At 44.7% G+C, this 20742-nt stretch overlaps 1 protein-coding gene across 1 annotated transcript in view; it reads right to left on the minus strand.

The window, feature by feature from the left end:
• Nucleotides 1-446: 446 nt before the first annotated feature.
• Nucleotides 447-20742, minus strand: part of plcl1 (phospholipase C like 1) — an 84894-nt gene continuing 64598 nt past the window's right edge. The window contains exons 5-12 of the mRNA XM_084083862.1: nt 20225-20616; nt 18895-20023; nt 18370-18546; nt 11677-12039; nt 9222-9425; nt 7888-7963; nt 7142-7251; nt 447-6974 (exon numbers count right to left, since the gene is read on the minus strand). Coding sequence (XP_083939988.1) covers nt 6783-6974; nt 7142-7251; nt 7888-7963; nt 9222-9425; nt 11677-12039; nt 18370-18546; nt 18895-20023; nt 20225-20616 — 2643 coding nt within the window. The 3' untranslated portion in view covers nt 447-6782. The remainder of the gene's footprint in view (nt 6975-7141; nt 7252-7887; nt 7964-9221; nt 9426-11676; nt 12040-18369; nt 18547-18894; nt 20024-20224; nt 20617-20742) is intronic.

Genomic DNA, 20742 nt, shown 5'->3' on the forward strand with positions numbered 1-20742 from the left:
ACATTGGAAAAAATGTATCTGTGCACCACTCCCATCTGTGAATCTCAGCATATAAGAGCAGAACAAGAGCCACTATTTAACCGATTAAGACCTGAGGCCGATTCAACAGGTGTCTTTTAAACCATAACAAGTTTTGAAAAACGTATGTTGCTATATCAGTGGTTCGCAGACTTTTTCATGTCAAGGACCCTCAAAATTATATGTATTTGGCCGCCGCCCCCCCCCCCCCCCCCCATCTCAAAAATATTTTGTTCCAGGGACCCCCAGAAGCAAAGATTTGAGTTAAAAAATGTTCACTTTAAAAGAATATATATATTCAAATATTTGTGCAAATTGTCAAGATTTTTCAAAAATAGCAGATCTACAAGCTCATAGCGTGGCACAAAGTGACATGCTATGAGCTTGTAGATCTGCTATTCTTGAATAGCCAAAGTATAAAATAATGCTTCTTAGCTCAAATCTAAAATGACACAGATACTTTCCTGGTTTTAATGGGTTAAGGTATGTCTGTTCCTTAGTGCAGTGGTTTTCAAACTTTTTTGTGCCCAAGGCACACTAATGGGCAAGTCAAAATCTCAATGCACACCTGTATTCATAGTGGAAAATAACCGAATACAAGCTAAAAACTTGTTGCTTGCTTGTAGCTGCAATTTTAGCAAAAGTGAATGTATAGAATTTGCCTCTGTATTGAGAAGTGAGTGCACACATACTACAGAAATTTAAAAATTATTCATATTCTTTTGTATAGTTGTATATATTTAAATAATATGTGGTTGTCACATATTCCCAAGGCACACCTGGACTTGTCTCACCTCGGCACACCGTTTGGGAACCACTCTAAGTAGTGGACAGGCCCACTTTGTTGGGTTATCACATACAGTAGTAAACCACTGCAGTGAAGGACCAGGGTGCCTTCTCCAGAGGTTAACATGGGGGGCATTTTGCAATGCTGCACAATGTCATTGTGTAAAGTCATCATGTAAATCAAGAGCCGAATGGTAATACAGGACAAATCAGCAGAGGACGTGTCAATAGTATGAGGAGACAAAAGGCGTCATACCTAATGTGTGGAATTTAACCACTTAAACCCGCTATACTTACTTAGTAATATAATACTTCCACACAAAATGAAGACATTTCCGCACACACAGATCTATGCAGACTCTTGATGAAGGTCTAACAAACAGGTTTTCAAAGTGGGGAGTGGCAAGGGGGCCATTTATAAAGTAGACGAAAATGAAAAAAAGAAAGAACAAAAAAGAAGATACAAAAATATAATAATATTGATCAATTCAAATTCAATTCATAAGATTGTGACCGTTAAATCACTTTCAAGCTGATGTCCCTATTTTGAGCATGTCATTATTGATTTTCAAAAATAGCAAAAATATCAGATCTACAAGCTCACAATGTATATGATTTCATATTGTGGCTGGTTGTGAGCTTGTAGATGGGCTATTGTGTGTGTGTGTGTGTGTGTGTGTGTGTGTGTGTGGCAATATGGGGGCCACAGACAGTGCCTATGGCTATTTGGGGGTACTTGGCATAGGAAGGTTTGGGAACAAGTGTTCTAACAGTCCCAAATATAGCATGCAGAAACGTCTTCATTTTGTGTAGAAATAATAAACAGATTTTTTTTGCAGAGCAGAAGAGACAAACTCAGTGATCTATAGAATCAATCCAGTGCCAGGAATTACTTTAATTAAACCCTATACTAACTTGACCGGATTCCCAAGGACTCTATACTAGGCCCCCTCCTGTTTTCGCTCTACACTAAATATCTTTGCCGAAAATAGCTGATCTTCTAGCTCACAACGCGCTGTGTCGCAATGTATCATATTTCTATTATCGGGGAATGTTTCAAGTGATTCAAACTAATGTGGGCACTGGGCAGGCCTAATGACAGACAGGTGTTTACAACCCAGCCTTTATCCACACAGGTAGAATCCCAGACCCCTCCGCTCTGCAGGTAAAACCCCAGCACTAACCTCTAACCTCCGGGGCCACTTGTCCCAGTTCAGTGGTTAAGTAAACCGGAACACAGAAAGATAATACTGTGGTTAGGTTAGTTTTACTGGGACTTGGGCATCAATAATGCAGAGATCCTCTCCCACATGTAAATGGATCTCTTTGTGAGGATACCTTAAGCTGCAGTATGATGGGTTTCAAATACGTCAATGTCCAGTGCGTCGCAAATACGGTTCGCGAGGCCAGATCAGTATATTTGCAAGGTAATGTGGCTATTTGTTTGACGATGGGAGTGCGCCCTATTTTTTTTGGTGCGTACACATCAGGTCACGGTAAAGCGTAATTTACGCTTTGGCGAACAAGTGTACAGGTGTTGACAGAATGAGCGTGCTGTGCACGCACATACTGTACGCACGCACACAAAGTCACACACCTTAGGCCTCCAGTGAGTTAGCTCGGTATTAATAGACCCAAGCAGCAGGCGCTGTCACCATGTCTATCTCTGAAAGCCAATTATGAAGCCCTGCAGGTGCCCCCAGATACACACACTCCATCCCCATGTCGTTCCCATTCTTTAATCCTCCCATTCTTTTCCCTGCTATCTAATCTCTCTCTCTCTCTCTCACACACACACACACACACACACACACACACACACACACACACACAAAGGGCCACAGAGCAAGAGAGACAAGAGAGAATGGAGAGGAGGCTGCCAGGGGCCACAGAGAGAAACATGAGAGGCCAGAGAGGAGGAAAATACATGAGGAAGCAAAACACCAAGGAAGAATAGCTTTGACAGAAGGTGTGACAGAAGTCACTGCTGGATAAACAAACAAAAAGGAGAATCAATGCAAACCCAAAGGAATGTTGACACTGACAGGCAACACATAAGAGAAGGTCAACAATGGGATGTGACATCACACACACAGTAGTACAGTACATATTATACAAATTAAGGTATCGAGTAGTACATAGTAGAGTACAGAGTACTTACTACAGTACATACAGTAGTACATAGTAGAGCAGTGGTTCTCAACCTGTGGGTTCCCCCCAAGGGAGTCCCCACATGATTTGGGGGAAGGGGGGGGGGGGTTCCAGATTACAGTGAAGTGACAATTTAAGGACTTTTAAGACATTTTTAATACCTATTAAAAAAAAATCAAAAAAACTAACTGGTCAAACATTGGCCAAATTGCCAAATAATATAACATTTTAAATATCCGATCTACAATCTCATATGGCCTATTTATCTGTGGAACCAAGTCAAACAAAAAGTAAAGCCTCAACTCCTACATTCCAAGTGCTTGTCAGGGTGGGCGGTCCCCAGTTCAAATATGATTATTTTGGGGGGTCACAGCCTGAAAAGGTTGAGAACCACTGTAGTAGAGTACAGTGTACATACGTACAGTGCAGATTACCGTACATACTGTAGTACACAGTACAGTACATAGTACAGTACATAGTACACCTCAGCAAACGACACAGCATTACTCCACTGACATCATTATTTCAACATTCATCCAGTGTTGCTGTGTTTGGCTTTGTTCACTGAAAATGGCATTTGTGGCAATGCACTCAGGTTGATAGGCAAGTGTTTGAGTGGATTCAGCTCGACAGACAGGTGTGTGGTGTGTAAAGCCTAATTTATACTATTACCTAGTTGTTGCGTTGTGAGCTTCAAGATCTGCTATGTTAGGCGTGGGACATCACCGCGCAAAACAAAGTATAAACGAGGCTTCAGTGATACCAATACGAGTACACCTTTTCATCCGTTATCGTGCTGCCTCCCAGCCTTACTCAAACCCCCGAAGCAGAATACATTCATATAATCTCTTTTGGGCCATTGTATTTAATTCACTCCAGGTTGTGGTCACAATTATAATTACCTAGTGATCATTAATGTGCCACTTTGTTCCAGTGCTTCAATGCTCTGTAATGCTCTGACCATCGTAGTTGGAGATATATAAAAATACTTTTTGAGTTATACTTGATTTTAAGTATTCCTTAATTTCACAGGTAGGACAACAACAGGAGAACTTTGTCGTGCACCAACTCAGGGTATTTCAAATGTACAATCTTTTTTCTCTCTTTCTCTCTTTTTTTGGGGGCTTTTTATGCCTTTATTATTGATAGGACAGTAGGCTGACCGGGATCGGGACTCGAACCCACGACGCGCTGTCAGGCTACATTGTAGCCTAGGTGCCCAGACTGCTACGCCAGCAGTCCGGGCCTCAATATGACAACTTTAAGGAGGTATTTCTTCTCAGGTAAGTTTAGTAGTTGTTCAGGATCTCTCTTGCTGTGTGTTGTTAAAAAGCAGCATTAAAATATACAAAAATAAGAGATACAAGGGTATGATAGCTGAGTTAAGAGTGCTAGCATCGCTTGTGTTTTCATCCCTCGTCAAGAAGCACACAATTACAACGGCATCAAAGGCCAACACCACCATTGACAGGTAAGCGCTCCGCAAGCATCAAAATGTGGTTAGTAGCACCAGGACACCAATTTGTAGTTCTTTATAGCTACAAGCTAATCACAAGTGTCACTGAGTTTTTCAGCATATCCCTTCAGTCAGTACACATTCTGTAAAGCAGTCTCATAGAGTCCCGCCTAGCAATAGTGTCATCATTGCTAAATCTAAAATAGTACACTGGTCAAAATCTTTATAGTTCTAGTAGAATGCTAGAATTATAAAACACTGAAAGAACACTGAACATCCCCTGTCCATATGTGTAATCATCATATATGGGGGCTACAGTATGTGATGATCCCCATGGCTCCTACTGTACAGTAGGTACAGAACACAGTAAAATCCTTAGTGTTGGTGTAATTTTACTGTGAGAGTTTTCAAATGTATCCCAATGGAGCCTTACAGGTCGGTAATCTTCCATTTGAACACTCTCTTAAATTGACCGAGCTAAAGGTCAAGCTATTTTGTCAGTTGCCATTATGTCATTATATATTTATTTATTTTTCCTAATAAACATTTTCGGAAATTGCGAAAATAGCACATCTACAAGTCCACAACATTGTGAGCTTGTAGATATGCTATTTTTTTTTTTACTTTAGGGCTCAAAGGAGTACTTCACAAAAAAACAATTCTTATTTGCTATCAATGACTCCCATGAAGCCTTGAATTCATGGAGATTGTTTAGCTTTTGTCGCATTCCAAAGCCAAGCCAAGTCTCCTACTCTACTGAGTCTCCTATTGACAGATGACACGGTCATTTTGGGTGAACTACTCCTTTAAGTGATTAATACAAAGGATTTTACTGTGTAGTGGTAGTAGTACTATAGTACGACCTTTAACAAGTACCACAACAGCTAACACGTCAACAACCTCTCCAGTTACCACCTCTCTTCCCCTGTCCCTCAGTATCCATTCATCTGGATACACGTTACCGGTCTGGACCAAGTCAAAGGTCATCAGTGGTTGAGATAACAAGGGCCACGTACAGTAAGTGTGTCTGCTAATTGCAGTGGGTATTCGAAACAATACTGTAATTGGGTCAAAATTAGCTAAAAAAAACATGAAGCAGGGCTTGTGTGTGTGTGTGTGTGTGTGTGTGTGTGTGTGTGTGTGTGTGTGTGTGTGTGTACAGAGGTGGACAAGGTACTACTGTAGAGTATTACTTTTACTCAGTCATCAAAGAAAGAAAGAATATTAAGTATAATGTAGCTTATTAATATTGCAGTATATCGATCTCAAATCTAGCTCATATTAAGCTACGGTGTCTATTGTGTGCAAAATCCGAAATAACTGTTACATTGTAAAATGTAGGTAAGAAGGGTTAATTTTCTAATTAAAATGGAAATAATACAAAAACAAACTACTACGAATAAAATATATAAATCTGTAGAGTATTTGTGCTTACTTTCCACCCCTGTGTGGTGTGTGTGTGTGTGTGAGTGTGAGTGTGAGTGTGAGTGTGAGTGTGTGTGTGTGTGTGTGTGTGTGTGTGTGTGTGTGTGTGTGTGTGTGTGTGTGTGTGTGTGTGTGTGTGTGTGTGTACTGTATGTATGTACAGAGATGGACATGGTACTACTGTTTTTACTATGTGGAGCGCCATTGCAATTTTGGGCCCCATGAAAAGATATGATACCGGGCCCCTCATAGCACATACTGACGCTGACATTAATACTGTGGGCCACCATGTAGCCTCAGGCATCGTGAATCGTTGTAAATTATGACATAATTATGTACAGTTTGTGTACAGGGCTGCAGATGGAAAGAGAAGAGCAGTGCTTTACAATAAAATATAACAGGAGGAGATCTCGAACACAGATGCACACATATACTGTACACACTCATAAACACATACGCACCAGTCCTCTGCCAGTGTAATGAAAGTGTAGAGGAACGCCAACATGACCGCAAATGTCAGTTTCTCGCCAGGCTGGCTGTCACAAGTGTATCTGGTGGTTCCTGTTTTTCATCTCACAAGGTCACCCGCTGAGTTAAAATGTTAAATCTGCATCATTTTGACGAAAGAGATGACGCAGAGACATTGAAAGTTCAAACGTCATTAGTTTTGTTGTTTGTTTGGTTATTGTTTTTGTTGTTTTGTCCATCACAGAAAAAGAAGCCTGTTGGCAGGATGGGCCTTTCACTGGGTTCACACACCCAGTAAGAGTGTGAAAGGTTCGCAGCTCTAGTCAAGCCTACTCTAACACTAGTCTTGCATAGCCAGACGATGTTTTCTCTGCTTAGCCACTACGTTGAATTTAAGATTTCCAAAGATTTATCATTAGGCTTAGATATCTGATCGTCTGACTACGCGAGAGTACAACTCCTCCTGTGTGTGTCAGTGTCAGATGCGCCCGTTTCCGTGCGCGCTGCCTCTGCGACCGGGCGGGTGGGAGGTGTAGTGCAGCTCAGCTGCGGAGGAGGTGGTGGTGGACGAGGAGGAGGAGGTGAACCCGCAGGCCTCGCAGGCCAGAGCCAGCTGCCTGAGAGCGTCCAGGGAATCCATCTTAGCTCCTCGCAGCAAATCACACTGACCCTGCAGCGGATAGAGGGAAGACAGGTGGGTGAGTGTGTGTGTGTGTGTGTGTGTGTGTGTGTGTGTGTGTGTGTGTGTGTGTGTGTGTGTGTGTGTGTGTGTGTGTGTGTGTGTGTGTGTGTGTGTGTGTGTGTGTGTTCCTGTATTTTCTGTACGCTCTCCAGTACCTTCAGCACAGTGATGTTCCAGGTGAAGCTCTCCAGGGCTTTACACTGCTTGCGTCCTTTTAGGCCCTCCTTCTCCCCAAGACGAGGCAGCTCCTCATGGAAGTCCATGCCTAATGACCACAAATCCACTCCCAGTTAGCAAGAGACCTGTACTAATGAGGTCCAAGGAACTACAGCATTTACTATGATACATCTGCTCCTTTGAAGGCTTTGTTGAAATAATGTAGATGTGCAAAACAAGGAAGGGTCATCAGGGGTTCACTGCAATTGTTAAGGTTCATCCTTCGGGGAGCATGAATGTGCTCTTCAAGGTTCATGGTAATCAGCCCACTGGAGTTTGAGATCTCTTGTGTGCAAGTGGATCATTTTAGTCTAAGGGTGGCACTAGAGGAAAGAGTATCTCTGAAATCAGTAGAGTCCATCCTCCAGGGAGCATGAAGGTGTACAGCAAATTCCATTGTAATGCAGCTGGTCGTTTTTGAGATATTGTTTGGGACCAAAGTCATGGACGAACATACTGACTTACATTGCCATCCTTAAGAGTTTCCATTCTTAGATCCCCATCGTTAGCAGGTATAAAGTGTCTACAGTGTGAGTTTTTATATGACTAAATGTAACTTGAATTTAGTGAAATGTTTGGATTTTGTGCACTGAGCCTAAATGGGGAGAATCAAAACTTCTTTCATGTAATATATAAAACCTAATATCAAGGCATGCATCCATCCATCTATCCCCTCTTCTCTCACCTTCTTTCTGCACTTGTGCAATCCTCTCCTGAACAGCATCCGCACTCTCTATCAGCTGCTTCTGGGCTGCGATCATCTGGAGTGATAGGCAGAAGGACAGACAAGATAGACAGGTGGACACAAGGAAGATTAGGGATGGAGACACATTCAGGTGGATGAAAGAGTGTCGACAGAAAGATAGACCATTATATAGGAGATAGAAAATCTTACTTTTCATAGTATAATTCATTTACCTTATGTGTCTTATGATAATATATGCCAGTTGCCATTTTACTGGGAATGTGATGAGAATGGAAATCAATTGACGGTTGACCAAGTAATTAAGTAAGTAAATGATTGCAAGAGAACTGAAATAAATAGAATGAAGGGTGGAAGACAAGCTACAATCTTCTCTCTCCTCCCAGTAAAGACCAGCTACAATCTTCTCATTCTTCCAGTAAAACCAGCTACAATCTTCTCATTCTTCCAGTAAAACCAGCTACAATCGTCTCATTCTTCCAGTAAAACCAGCTAGAATCTTCTCGTTCTTCCAGTAAAACCAGCTACAATCTTCTCATTCTTCCAGTAAAACCAGCTACATTCTTCTCATTCTTCCAGTAAAACCAGCTACAATCTTCTCATTCTTCCAGTAAAACCAGCTACAATCTTCTCATTCTTCCAGTAAAACCAGATACATTAATTTCTCCCCTCCCACCACTAGAGCGAGGAGGGATGAATGTGGGAGAATGTGGGATGACTAACCCGTGTGTGTGTGTGTGTGTGTGTGTGTGTGTGTGTGTGTGTGTGTGTGTGTGTGTGTGTGTGTGTGTGTGTGTGTGTGTGTGTGTGTGTGTGTGTGTGTGTGTGTGTGTGTGTGTGTGTGTGTGTGTGTGTGTGTTTGTCCAGAGAATATGAAGGAGGTAACAGAACAACTGTGACTTCATGGCATTGACCTGCTGGGGTAACGCTGAGTGATAAACCCTGCGCACACGCACAAAAACACATCACAGGCGCGGACAGACACATTATCACCACCCACATAAATAAACACTGAGTGATGGATGTAAAAGTGTGTGTGTGTGTGTGTGTGTGTGTGTGTGTGTGTGTGTGTGTGTGTGTGTGTGTGTGTGTGTGTGTGTGTGGGTGTGTGGGTGTGTGTGTGTGGGTGTGTGGGTGTGTAGGAGGCAGAGGACTGAGAGCAGGTGGTTGAGAGCAAGCCTGATTTCATGCAGTAAGAGTGGGAAGAAACACAGCTGGCACACAGCAGAGAACTGAGTTCTCTTGCAGTTCTCTATACTGTATAGCAGTATAATACATACAAATGTAGGCATCCTCCCTTTGGTTCCCATACTGACCGTGTCATAGGCGGTCAGTAGTTTGCGTGTGGGCTCTGTGAGGCTGACCAGGGGCTCCAGACTTGGGTAGCCATCTCTCAACACCATGCTGGCTCCCATGGTACCCTCGGGGCTCTGCAGCCGTGTGGACAGACTCTGGATGCACTGCTTCAGCTTGGCCACCGGGGGGAGCCCACACTGCTCTTTGAAAGCAACGGTGGCACTCTGGAAGAAAGAGAGATACAGGGGTAGTGATAAACGGAAAGGGAGTGAGAAAGGAAGAAGAGGAGACCTGGGTATCAGGTCTCGGGCTCAGATGGTCAGATGTGGTGTGTTGGAGGCAGAAGTAAAAAGGCAACGTGAACGAATTTGAGCTCCAATCAAATAAGAAAAGGTATAAAATAGGGATTATGCACAACATTTTAGCCTGATTTATACTCTGTTGCGCATAGTGTCTCCAAGCTTGTTGATTGGCTATTTTCAGTGAGTAACTAAGTATGAATCATGCGTTACACTTCCTCACCCCGCCCACCCCCACCATCAATTCTCATTGTCTCATGAATGAAACTGATGTTCTCACCTTCCACAGAGACCTTTAATAGCTGAGGGTAGTCGATAACAAGAGAAACTGTACGCTCAAATTAGATCAGAAATAGAACAATCATATATTGATGTGAAAAGCTACGATGACTCCAAAGACTGCTACCGGCTCTCAAATATGCCATGTAAATGGATGGTATGATAACTATTGATGGTCCAATGTCATCATTTTATCAACCACCTCCCCGGTTCTTTAAACCACTGGGTTGCTTGCTGCAGAAAAGTTTCTTCCAAGGTGTCGTCACGGCCATGATTAATGAATAACTTAACCACTTAAACCCTGCATACATCATTGAACCGAGTCCCCCAGGGATCTATACTAGGCCTTCTCCTTTTTTCCCTCGACACCAACTCTTCAGAATAGGGACGCTAGGGTTCATGTGCTTAAACAGGTGGGTAATGTTTGTCTGATGTACTGGTTCTTCTGGCCGTAACACAAAACTAAATCAGTTGAGGAACTTGTTGATCTTAGCTGTTGTTTTGGCACTGACATTTACACAGAGAGTCTTTTTACACTCTCGAGTATTGGAGGCTATTTGTCACCTGGCAGAGTCCCAAATGGACCGGTGATTAATACAATGTGTGTGTGTGTGTGTGTGTGTGTGTGTGTGTGTGTGTGTGTGTGTGTGTGTGTGTGTGTGTGTGTGTGTGTGTGTGTGTGTGTGTGTCCATGCCAGACATGATGAATAATAAGTGACTGCATGTGGCAGATGAGACCACAGCTGGACACATGACAGAGAAGCCGACGATGGCCAGACAGAAGGAGAGAGAGAGAAGGAGAGCTAGTTGACAACTTGACATCAGAGAGAAAGGACAGCGAGATTGAAGCAGGGAGATGGAAGAGATGTTTGTGAGCGACTATTTGTGGTCAGCAGTGTGTGTGTGTGCGTGTGTGCAGTGTGTGTGTGAGAAACTGAGTGAAATTGTGTATATACAGAGATAAGCTGGCCCTTGCTCTGCCCAGGTTCACTCTCTCTTTGTTGGTATTTATAGATGCTGTATAATCCTCCCCTTCTACTCTCATCTTTTCTCTCTCTCTCTCTCTCTCTCTCTCTCTCTCTCTCTCTCTCTCTCTCTCTCTCTCTCTCTCTCTCTCTCTCTCTCTCCTCTCTCTCTCTCTCTCTCTCTCTCTCTCTGAGAAGTTGCAGGTAGTCTGATTTCAGCATAGTCATGCAATCTAGATTCTGACCAGACGTCTTGTCAACAGCCTAAAAATACAGCAGCCTCCTGACACCAAACCCAGCAAAGACACTGTGTACCCATTTTGCAGGACGCTATGGAATTGTCTATAATAAGAATTAGATTGAATATCAAGAATGATATCGCATAGTTTCAGTTTCATCATATTTTACTCCATTGTTCTCTTGCACTGGAAATATAGTCTTAGAAAATATTTTATGAGGGGAATCCTGTATTTGTCAATAGCATTAAATGCTATTTAAATGTAGTTTACTGCCGTTGTGATAACTATACGAATCTGAACAATGTTTGGATGATGTTATGAGTATTCCAAGCAGGTTCAAATAACCCCCAGCACTTACAGCTACCTTACAGGTATCCTTTAAGGTTTAGCCCCCATCTCATGGAGAGATATGTGACCTTTATGGTGTTGTTAGACCAGGGGTTGAAAACCTTTTGTAGCTCAAGATTATGAATTGTTAAAAAAATCGTGGCACATTGTGAGCTTGTTGATTGGGGGGGGGGGGGGGGGGGAAGATTGAGACTTGTGTCTCAAAATCTTAAAAAAAAATTAAACAAATGTGGAATTTAGTTGTATAAAAAAAAGAAAATTGTAAAAAGGTTAAAAAACTAACAAATCAAAAGCCAATATACCCATTATAACACCCAAAATGGGTCACAACACTTTAGAGCTCACCTGAGCTTCTTCCCGCAGGTCGGCAGCCTCCTTCAGCGGACTGCTGGCCATCTTGAAGGTCTCGTCCACCACCTTGATGCCTGTGTGCCTCAGCGTGACGTACTCCCTCCCACGCCTCCCCACCCTCCTGACCGACAGCCCCCGCCGCTGGGCCTTTCCCCCACCTCGGCGGTTGGTGACCGCCACGTGGACAAACAGGCTGGCGTGGGGTAAGGGGTCCCCCGCCAGGTCCAGCAGGGGCACGTTGCGGTAGCCGGGCTGAAGGCACTCGAAGGCCAAGCTGTACTGGCCGATGAAGTCATCGCCGATGTAGTCGTCGTCCAATACCACAAAGCGCAGTAGGGCCAGCTCCGGCATGTTCACCTGGAGACAGTGAGAACAGACAATAAATATCCAAACTCTCCAAAATCAGTGCTGCCAGCCCCCTGACTCCTAAATGAATACATGGAAACCACACGCTATCGTGCTAAAGTTATCAGAATCAGAATCTGTTTGACTTGGTGCACTACTCTCACATAGAATGATAGTGATCCAGAGTGTTGAGGAAAACAGAAGAATCAATACTGCAGATGAGAGGAAAAAAGAATAAAATATAATAGTATGGTAATAAGTATATGTGTATATTTAACTTTAAATTAATTAATTATACAGTAGGTGAAAATCTTGAAAAAAAATCATTTTTTTTGTTGCCAAAATAGCAGATCTACAAGCTCACAGATCAGCTATTTTCAAAGATTATCTGCGACACTGTCATAATCAGAAGGTATTTAAAAAATCCTCATACTTGAACCAACACTTGTACGCTCCTAATGTATACAGCATGGCTTCAGATTGTCAAAACAAACACAACAAATCACTTTCGTGGTTAATTCTCCTAAAACCAGGCATCTTTTATTTACATCTCAAGACGATGGGCCTTGGACTGCATCGCTCAATGAAATGAAATAGTAATTATACCAACTTTTAATATTTAATGGTTGTCACCTGAGAGGCCAGAGGAAGTGCGGACCTAAGTAAGCTCAGACAGCGTGTAAATGTGTCGCACTGCATTATTAATACGCTCTGAATTTAGAGTCATAAGTCATCTACTAGTCTCTCTCCCTCTCTGGGAATCAAGGCACTGGGCACAGTGAAGATGCACTTCATTAGCTGTTTATGTGGTGGGAGACGGTCAATTAATCATGGCACTTGGCCGCGCCGTTCAAGAGGAATATTTCCTGTTATTAAAGGATAATTTATAAACACATTCAGGGTCACCTCTGGCTAAATGCATTGGGAGCATTGGAAACATATTGCACTGGAGAGTGGACACGCTGGTTGAAATATTAAACTGGTGCTCACAGCTTCTGGAATAGCTGCTAAACTAGAAAGAAAGAAAACTAGAACCAGGAGACCTGGTACTGCCAGACCCCTAGTGGTTGAAATCTGAATGGCCGGACTTCGCATGACGTGTGTGCAGAGGAAAAGAGGGACAGACAAAGCCTCATGTAGGCCGACCCCTTGGGTCTGGCAAAAAGCAGGAACGATAGTACACACGCAGAGAGAGAGAGAGAGAGAGAGAGAGAGAGAGAGCGAGAGAGATAGACTAAGTAAAATCCAAAGTTAATTTAATTCTTTCTGAGCTACTCTTTTAGAGTTCAATGACACGATTAACTTAACAACGTATTCATTTGGAGGAGAGCAACAAAGAAACTATTGACAGAAATGTATTATCAGCTCAGACATCTTTCTATCTGGCTCTCCTCCTCTGCACATACTGTAGACACAGACACACACACACACGAACGTGTGTGCGCGCACACACACACACACACACACACACACACACACACACAAAATAGTGTGATGGATTTGTGTGCAGTGTTTATGGAAAAGAAAGCAATGGCAGGACAGAGTGGGGAAGGCTGACTATCTATCACGTCTTGCAAAGAATACGTATACACCTGCCCCGGGACAGAGCTCTGTCGTGTGTGTGTGTGTGTGTGTGTGTGTGTGTGTGTGTGTGTGTGTGTGTGCGCGCGCGCGCGCGCGTGCGTGCGTGTGTGTGGAACTGCATGCTATAATGAAGCAATATGAGTTTGAGGTCTTGAGGCTCCAAGTGGCAGGAAGGAAAACAAACCAGCAACAGACATTGACTCCCTGAGGTCGAGTGGCTGTTTACGTACATCCACGCACGTGCGTGTTGTTTCACATCTGCTTAATCTTGCTAGCCTATTTTAGACCTTTTGAAGGATGACAAAACAGCAGTGCTTATCTGTCTGTCTGTCTGTCTGTCTGTCTGTCTGTCTGTCTGTCTGTCTGTCTGTCTGTCTGTCTGTCTGTTGGTATTTAACCTACTCTCTTTCTCTCATCCTCTCTTTTTCCATAGCGCTCCAGCTTCTTCCATGTGAAGAACAGGGTTAAACATGAGATTTCCTTGCAACTGTGCATGTAAACATTTACCCAAATGGACCCTCTCTAGGGCCTACTCTTAAATAAATAGATGATTTTACTGAGTGTTTCAGAATTTTTATAAGGTTCATACAAGGAAATTGCTTTGACACATGTTGCCGCTTCAGTGGTGGGGCTACATTAAGCGATAAACGCAGGATTTTGGACAAAGTACCTGGACATAGAAGATTCTGTACAGCATGTGATTACACAAGAGAGGTACAATAAATACTAAGCATCAATCTGTAAGAGAGCAGCAGATATGGTGAAGTGTACGTGTCGTGCACCAGCCTACTCGGGGACCAAGTCAGGAACGATGTACATCAGGAATGATACAAGTTGTGAATGCATGCCCCACCCATTTATGCTATACCCACTGTACTTGTTGTACTTGTCGTCAGAGTACCCGTTGCACCCGTGGTCAGAGTACCCAGTGCGGTACCCAGTACCATACAACTGTCGTCCACATTAAAGATGCAATTTTGGAATGCATGCCCCACCCGATTATGCAGTACCCATTCTCAGAGTACCCGCTGATTCTCTCTCTCGGTCTAGCTTCAGACAGAGCCATGCGACAAAAGTAAAACCCAAAGACACAAGGAGTGAGTAAAGTCAGTGAGTAAAGTCTTGGGGTGGCGGTGGGGGGATTGGGGGGAGTTGTTAGTAATGGATTCAGAAGCAGGGAGCATGTCAAACTGAGCAAAGTAAGTTCAGGCAGCCCCTCGAGTCCTGAGCTGTGCTATAATGAAGAAATGTGTGTCTGTTTGTGTGCGCGTGCGTGCGTGCGTGCGTGCGTGCGTGCGAGCGTACGTGTGTGCGTGTGCGTGCTTGCGTGCGTCATAGTGAGAGCCGTGCATTTCCATTAAGCTGTTAGAGAGGACTGAGCACAGAGAGAGTGTTTGGAGTTTCATGCATGGAGAAGCCAGACAGACATCTCCAGCAATCTCTCTCTCTTTCTCTCTCTCTGTCCTCTCTCCATCTGGTTTTGTATTTCATATGACAAAGGCCAAGACTGAGATAGAATGACAGTTTTGACATGTTCTTTCGAGCTGAACGCACTTCTTCTGAACAACACTGCAGACAAGGTGAGGGTGCCGTGGCTCAGACAGAATGCCTGCCATTGCACTTCAAAGCAGAAACCTAATATAAGAGCTGTAATGCTTCATTAATACTCCGTCATAAGATGGTGTCGCACTGAGAAAATAGCAGATCTACAAGCTCACAATGCGTCACACACAGCAAAGTATAAATCAGGCTTAAGTGTAAGTGTCTAGACATGCAGCAGGAGGTGAGGCAGGCAGCGGTTTTCAGCAGTGCTAACAGAGATAATTACAGTTCAACATTGTACTGTAAGTGTGTGTATGTGATGGCGTGGCTATCCGGTGTCTGAGCTTGGCTGAGTGTCCTGGACCTGGAAGCCAGTGATTAAGACATATAAGATCACCGATACACACACTTAACCAAACATCATGGCTAGCCGTGTGTGTGTGTGTGTGTGTGTGTGTGTGTGTGTGTGTGTGTGTGTGTGTGTGTGTGTGTGTGTGTGTGTGTGTGTGTGTATGTGTATGTGTATGTGTACTGTATGTGTGTGTGTGTGTGTGTGTGTGTGTGTGTGTGTGTGTGTGTGTGTGTGTGTGTGTGTGTGTGTGTGTGTGTGAGAGGGGGGGGGGTCATGCCATATTGTTGTCCAGTCCACTTCTAGTCTGTAGGTTGCAGGTCCCACAGCTAATGAGACAAGCAGACCTGCACCCCTCCCTTCTCCTCTCCTCTCCTCTCCTCTCCTCTCCTCTCCTCTCCTCTCCTCTCCTCTCCTCTCCTCTCCTCTCCTCTCCTCTCCTATCCCCTCCCCTCCCTCTGGTTCCTTTCCACTCTTAAACCTCTGGTCATACATTCCTCCTTGCCTCAAATTTCTGTTGATATAATTGTTGCTGTGTAAACAGGTTACCTGAAAAAAGCAGGTATTATTGCCTTGACTGTAATTACATCTAGAACTATCTCCAAAAGTACAGAAGTGTATAGATGGGTTTGGTGTGACTGTGACACCATAGTCTTGTTCCTATTTACTGTATTTAGTTTCATCAGCATTTTAATATTGCAGACGGACAGTTTATGTCAGCATAGAAGAAAACAATGCATACTGTTTTCAAGTTCAAGCTCATTAACCTCTCTCTTGACAAAGGACCACCACAGCACATTATGAAAATGAATACCGGTATTTGGGGTGCCGATAGCCGAGCAGTTATACCACATAGGCTCTGATGCCTGACAACGAATCCCGGGTTCGATTCCTGAGCCCGACCGACCGCTTACATGTCATTCCACAACTCTCTCTCTCCCTGTTTCCTGTCTCTCTACACCACTGTTTCCCAAACACTGGGTCGGTACCCATTTGTGGGTCGCAGACTGATTTTTATGGGTCGCGAGTAAATATCCCCTTTTTTCATTTCATACAAAAAAAAAAATCTTCAAAAGGTTTCTAAAATAAATCTAACATTTTCATGAATTAAAAACTAATTCAAAACATTTTCAAAACAATTTCATAAAATAAAATACCAAAGAAATTCCATGAATTAGAAAAAAACGTTAAGAAATAGTGAAAATAGCACATCTACAAGCTCACAATGCATCTCAATGTAGATCTGCTATTTTCACAAGTTTGGGACCCGAGGAGACATCAAATTCCTCTTTTGGGTCTCGAGCTAAAAAGTTTGGGAACCACTGCTCTACACTGTGAACTATCAATAAAGGCCAGAGAAGCCTGACAAAATAACTGAAAAGAAAATTAGATTTACGGTTTTGTTTCACACCCACAAAGAAGTCTTTTGTCTTCATTGAGGACTTATGCCCACTCTAAGGCAGGGTGCTGCACACATGCAGACATTTGACATGAACTACAGTAAGAGGACACTCCGTATTGGTTGTGACAGCTTGTCATTACGGCTTAGCTTCACTAATACAAAATGGTTCGCTAGTAGCAAGGAAAGCAGGTTCCACCTCACTGCAGTCAACTGATACAGCGTATGTATGTGTAATCAGCATATTCATGAGAGCTTGAAGATCAATGGCCTTAATTGAGTCCAATCAGAAGCAATATTGTTACTAAATCGATACCCATTAGAGAAGAAGACCCAATGAATAACAGAGCAGGAGTGACAGACGAACAGGAGACTATAAACAGGTTGCAAAGGTGAATGGGTTTAATTTCAATCAGAGAGTATATCCCTCCTCCCATTCTCCATCAGTCTCCCTCACTCATCATGAGTCTCTCCCTAGCTTATTCCATTTAGTCAGTCAGAACAATTATTTGGTTTTGGTTCATCAACACAGCCTTGTAACAACAATAGTAAAACAACAACAAAGAAATAATACAGTAATGATAAACTATGACAAATCAATAATAGCAGCAATAGTATGAAGATAATAAATACAATATGTACATTGGTCATATCTGTACATTGGTCACAGTGCTTGTGGGTGTTGTGTGCTTGGTTCCAACTTCTAATTGTAACCTTATACAGTATACAGTATGTGTGCGCTGTGCGGTATGTGTGTATTTACATGTATCTCTGTGTATGTGCATTGTGTGCATACGTTTTGATACCGTATTCAAATAGCGATAGGGTGTTTCTCTGCATGTGCTATATCCTCCAGGTGAGGCTCCTCACTGGCATGCGAAAAGAAGCTGCAGGCAATTCCATGTGTATGGGAGGAGGCATGTGGTTTCAATACCAGGCCAACCAGTGGGGGTCAGCAGTGACAAGATTACACAAGTGTGTGGGGAAATCAGGGAATTTATAATGACTAAATTGGGAGAAAAGCGGTGAAAAGTTTGAACACTCCTGTCCTGGTGTGCACTAGAATACTTGAAGACTCAAGTCATTGCCTAAGGAAAATACGTAAATTTGGCAATCATGAACAAATAATAAATTATTCTGTCCCACTATAGTTGAAAATGTGGTAGAATTCACAGCTGAGGAGACACTGGAGTTTATTTTGGCACAAATGAACAAAAACACAGAGTGGAAAACAGTGACCTTTGCCGGTTCAAAGAATGGCTGCATACCAAGGAGAGCAGCTTGTCAGAAGCACCTGCTCCCTCCTTACACTGTTGGGGAACCTATTTATTGATCAAATGCACTTTTCTCATTGTCTCTATGAATAATTAAGATTGTGAGTATGTTTGACCTTGTTATCCAATCTTGGACAACGACAAATTCCATTTAGTTTTCAATAAATAATCTTTCTGTACACCAAAGACCCTACCTGAAATTCGAAGGTCTCGTCAAATAGCGGGTCATCCTGGTTCTGTGCAGCTGTGCGGGTTCGCTGCTCGGCACAGTCGGACGGTACTCCGTGCAGCTCCAGAACCACGTAGGGGTCGATGACCTCTCCCTTTGCTCCGGCTCCCTGAGGTTTGGGTAGGTTGTGGGCACTGATGACCTGCACAGTAGAATGCAGAGCAAATTGGAAATGTACATTTAGACCAAGCACGTTGTGAAAACGCACATTTATGGAACTCATCATAACAGCTTCATAACATGATCTTAAGCCCAGTCCACACCACACCAATGATTCGCGGTAAATTGTCTCTCTCACACACAGTCTGTGTCAGAGTTATGAGCTTACCATTTTCAATATTCATCGCACAACAAAGTACATACTGTAGGGCTTAAGTGGTTAAGATGCTTCTAAAGATTTTAGACTGTAGTATTGAGGGACAACAATTAAACTGAAACGCTGAAAATACACAGGAATGCGAAACAGTAGACACAATGTATATGTACATACCTTAACGCGTAGGGTTTGAGGCGGTACACCTGGCACACAGCCCTGTGTGTTGGCGCTAAAATATGACACCTCCTCCCTCATCACGGCTGGGCGGAGCACGTAACCACAGCCTCCGTTCTGGGTGAAGCGAGCCCTGTGGAGGTCCAGCATGGCCCCGGGGGTCTGCTGGTTCAAGGCCACCAGTTGGACCCCTCCCTTCCAGTACCCTAGGGGGTTGGGGTTGCTGGAGTCCAGTCGGACCGAGCTGGGACGCACGCGGGTCAGGGTGCGCTTGGTGAACACGACCAGCTCCTCTGGGCTCTCGGCGGTCAGCCTCCCGGCTTCCCCTTCGCCGAGGGAACACAGCGTCCAATAGGGTGGCTCGGGAGGCATGGGCGTGCCGGGAGAGGCGGGGCTGCTAGGCGGAGACTGCTGCTGGGCCTGTTTCTGACTCGCTCTCTGGGCGTAGAAGCCGCGGCTGCCCGTGCGGGCGATGCCCACCAGGTCCGACAGCTCCCGGCGGAGGCGGAGCCTCCTGGGCTGAGGTGGCGGCGGCACCACTAGGACCACGCCCAGTTCCTCCTCACCGGGAATGGTCATTCGCCGCCCTGCCAGGGGCCCTCCCCCTCCGATCTCCTCATCCTCTTCAGACACCTCCCCTTCAGAGCCATCCTCCTCCGCGAGGAGCTTCTTCCCTACCAGGACGATGCGTCCCTTCAGCTGCTCAGGGGTGGGGAGGGTCGTGGCCCGCCCCCCCAGGCTGACGGGGAGGGCCTCCGGGGTGTAGAGACGATTGCCCAGCACCTTCTTCAGGTGCTGTGCCAGGGTGCGCTGCTGGCCTGGGGAGCACCGCTGGCACAGGTACAACAGCAGAGGATACGGGGAGGTCAGAAAGGCATATTTATTCACCACCTCCAGAGCAGAGCGGATAGTGACAGGACCATGGTGGTGGTGATGGTGGTGGTGATGGTGGTGGTGGTGGCGGGTAGCTTCGGGGCCGTGGTCTACCCCCAGGAGAGGCTCCCCTTCTGGGCCGTCGGTCACTCCCAGCTCCAGGCATCGGCAGCCGGCCTGCAGGGCTTTGGTCAGCCCCCCCAGGTCTGCCTTGCCATGTACCTGGTCGTCAAGCAGATAGGAACGATACGAGGCACTGAGGGAAGAATCAACAGCATTCAGTTATACAGACTCATGCATAGCACAAATAACTGAACAGTGAATGTAACAATGAACTTATTTCTCAGGGAAAGTGCAACTAAATTAGATATTGTTATATGTAAAAAATAAATCATGAAATCAGAGCGGTGCATAATAGCTTACTAGCCAAAGCTAAAATGTGAAATGCTAAACTGACCTGATGTAATAGTGGGACAGGGGCATGTTCATGACCTGGCACACTCCGAGGTGCTCTGGATCAAGCAGCTGGCACTCGGCCGACTGCAGGTACCGGGCGAAGCCGTCAAGACCCAGCAGCCCCCTCTCCTTGCCCTGGGCAGAGGGCTCGTAGCGCCGCAGCAGCTCCAGGCAGCCCTCGGTGGTGGCCAGGGACAGCCCCTGCTCCGTCTCCAGGAAGAGGCGCAGGTCCTGGGGGTCCAGGCATTCGCGGTCCTTGGACAGCTGCACCAGCAGGAAGTAGACGTCTGGCCGTGTGCACAGCTCACAAAAGGCCTCCTGGAACTCTTCGCGCGTCACATGAGACGTCAGCTTCTCCTTGCTCCGCTGGATCTCCTTGAAGCGCAGACGCACCTGACCGGGGTATTTCAGGAGGGAGAGTGAACGAGGGCATTGAGGATGAGAGAAGGGAGGGAGAGAGAGACGTCAATCTAATGTCCTCAACAGTTGCAGTGTCCTCGCATGTAATTGCCCTTTCAC

The sequence above is a fragment of the Gymnoscopelus microlampas genome, assembly GCF_963454915.1.
Source record: "Gymnoscopelus microlampas genome assembly, chromosome: 17".
Classification (NCBI taxonomy): domain Eukaryota; kingdom Metazoa; phylum Chordata; class Actinopteri; order Myctophiformes; family Myctophidae; genus Gymnoscopelus; species Gymnoscopelus microlampas.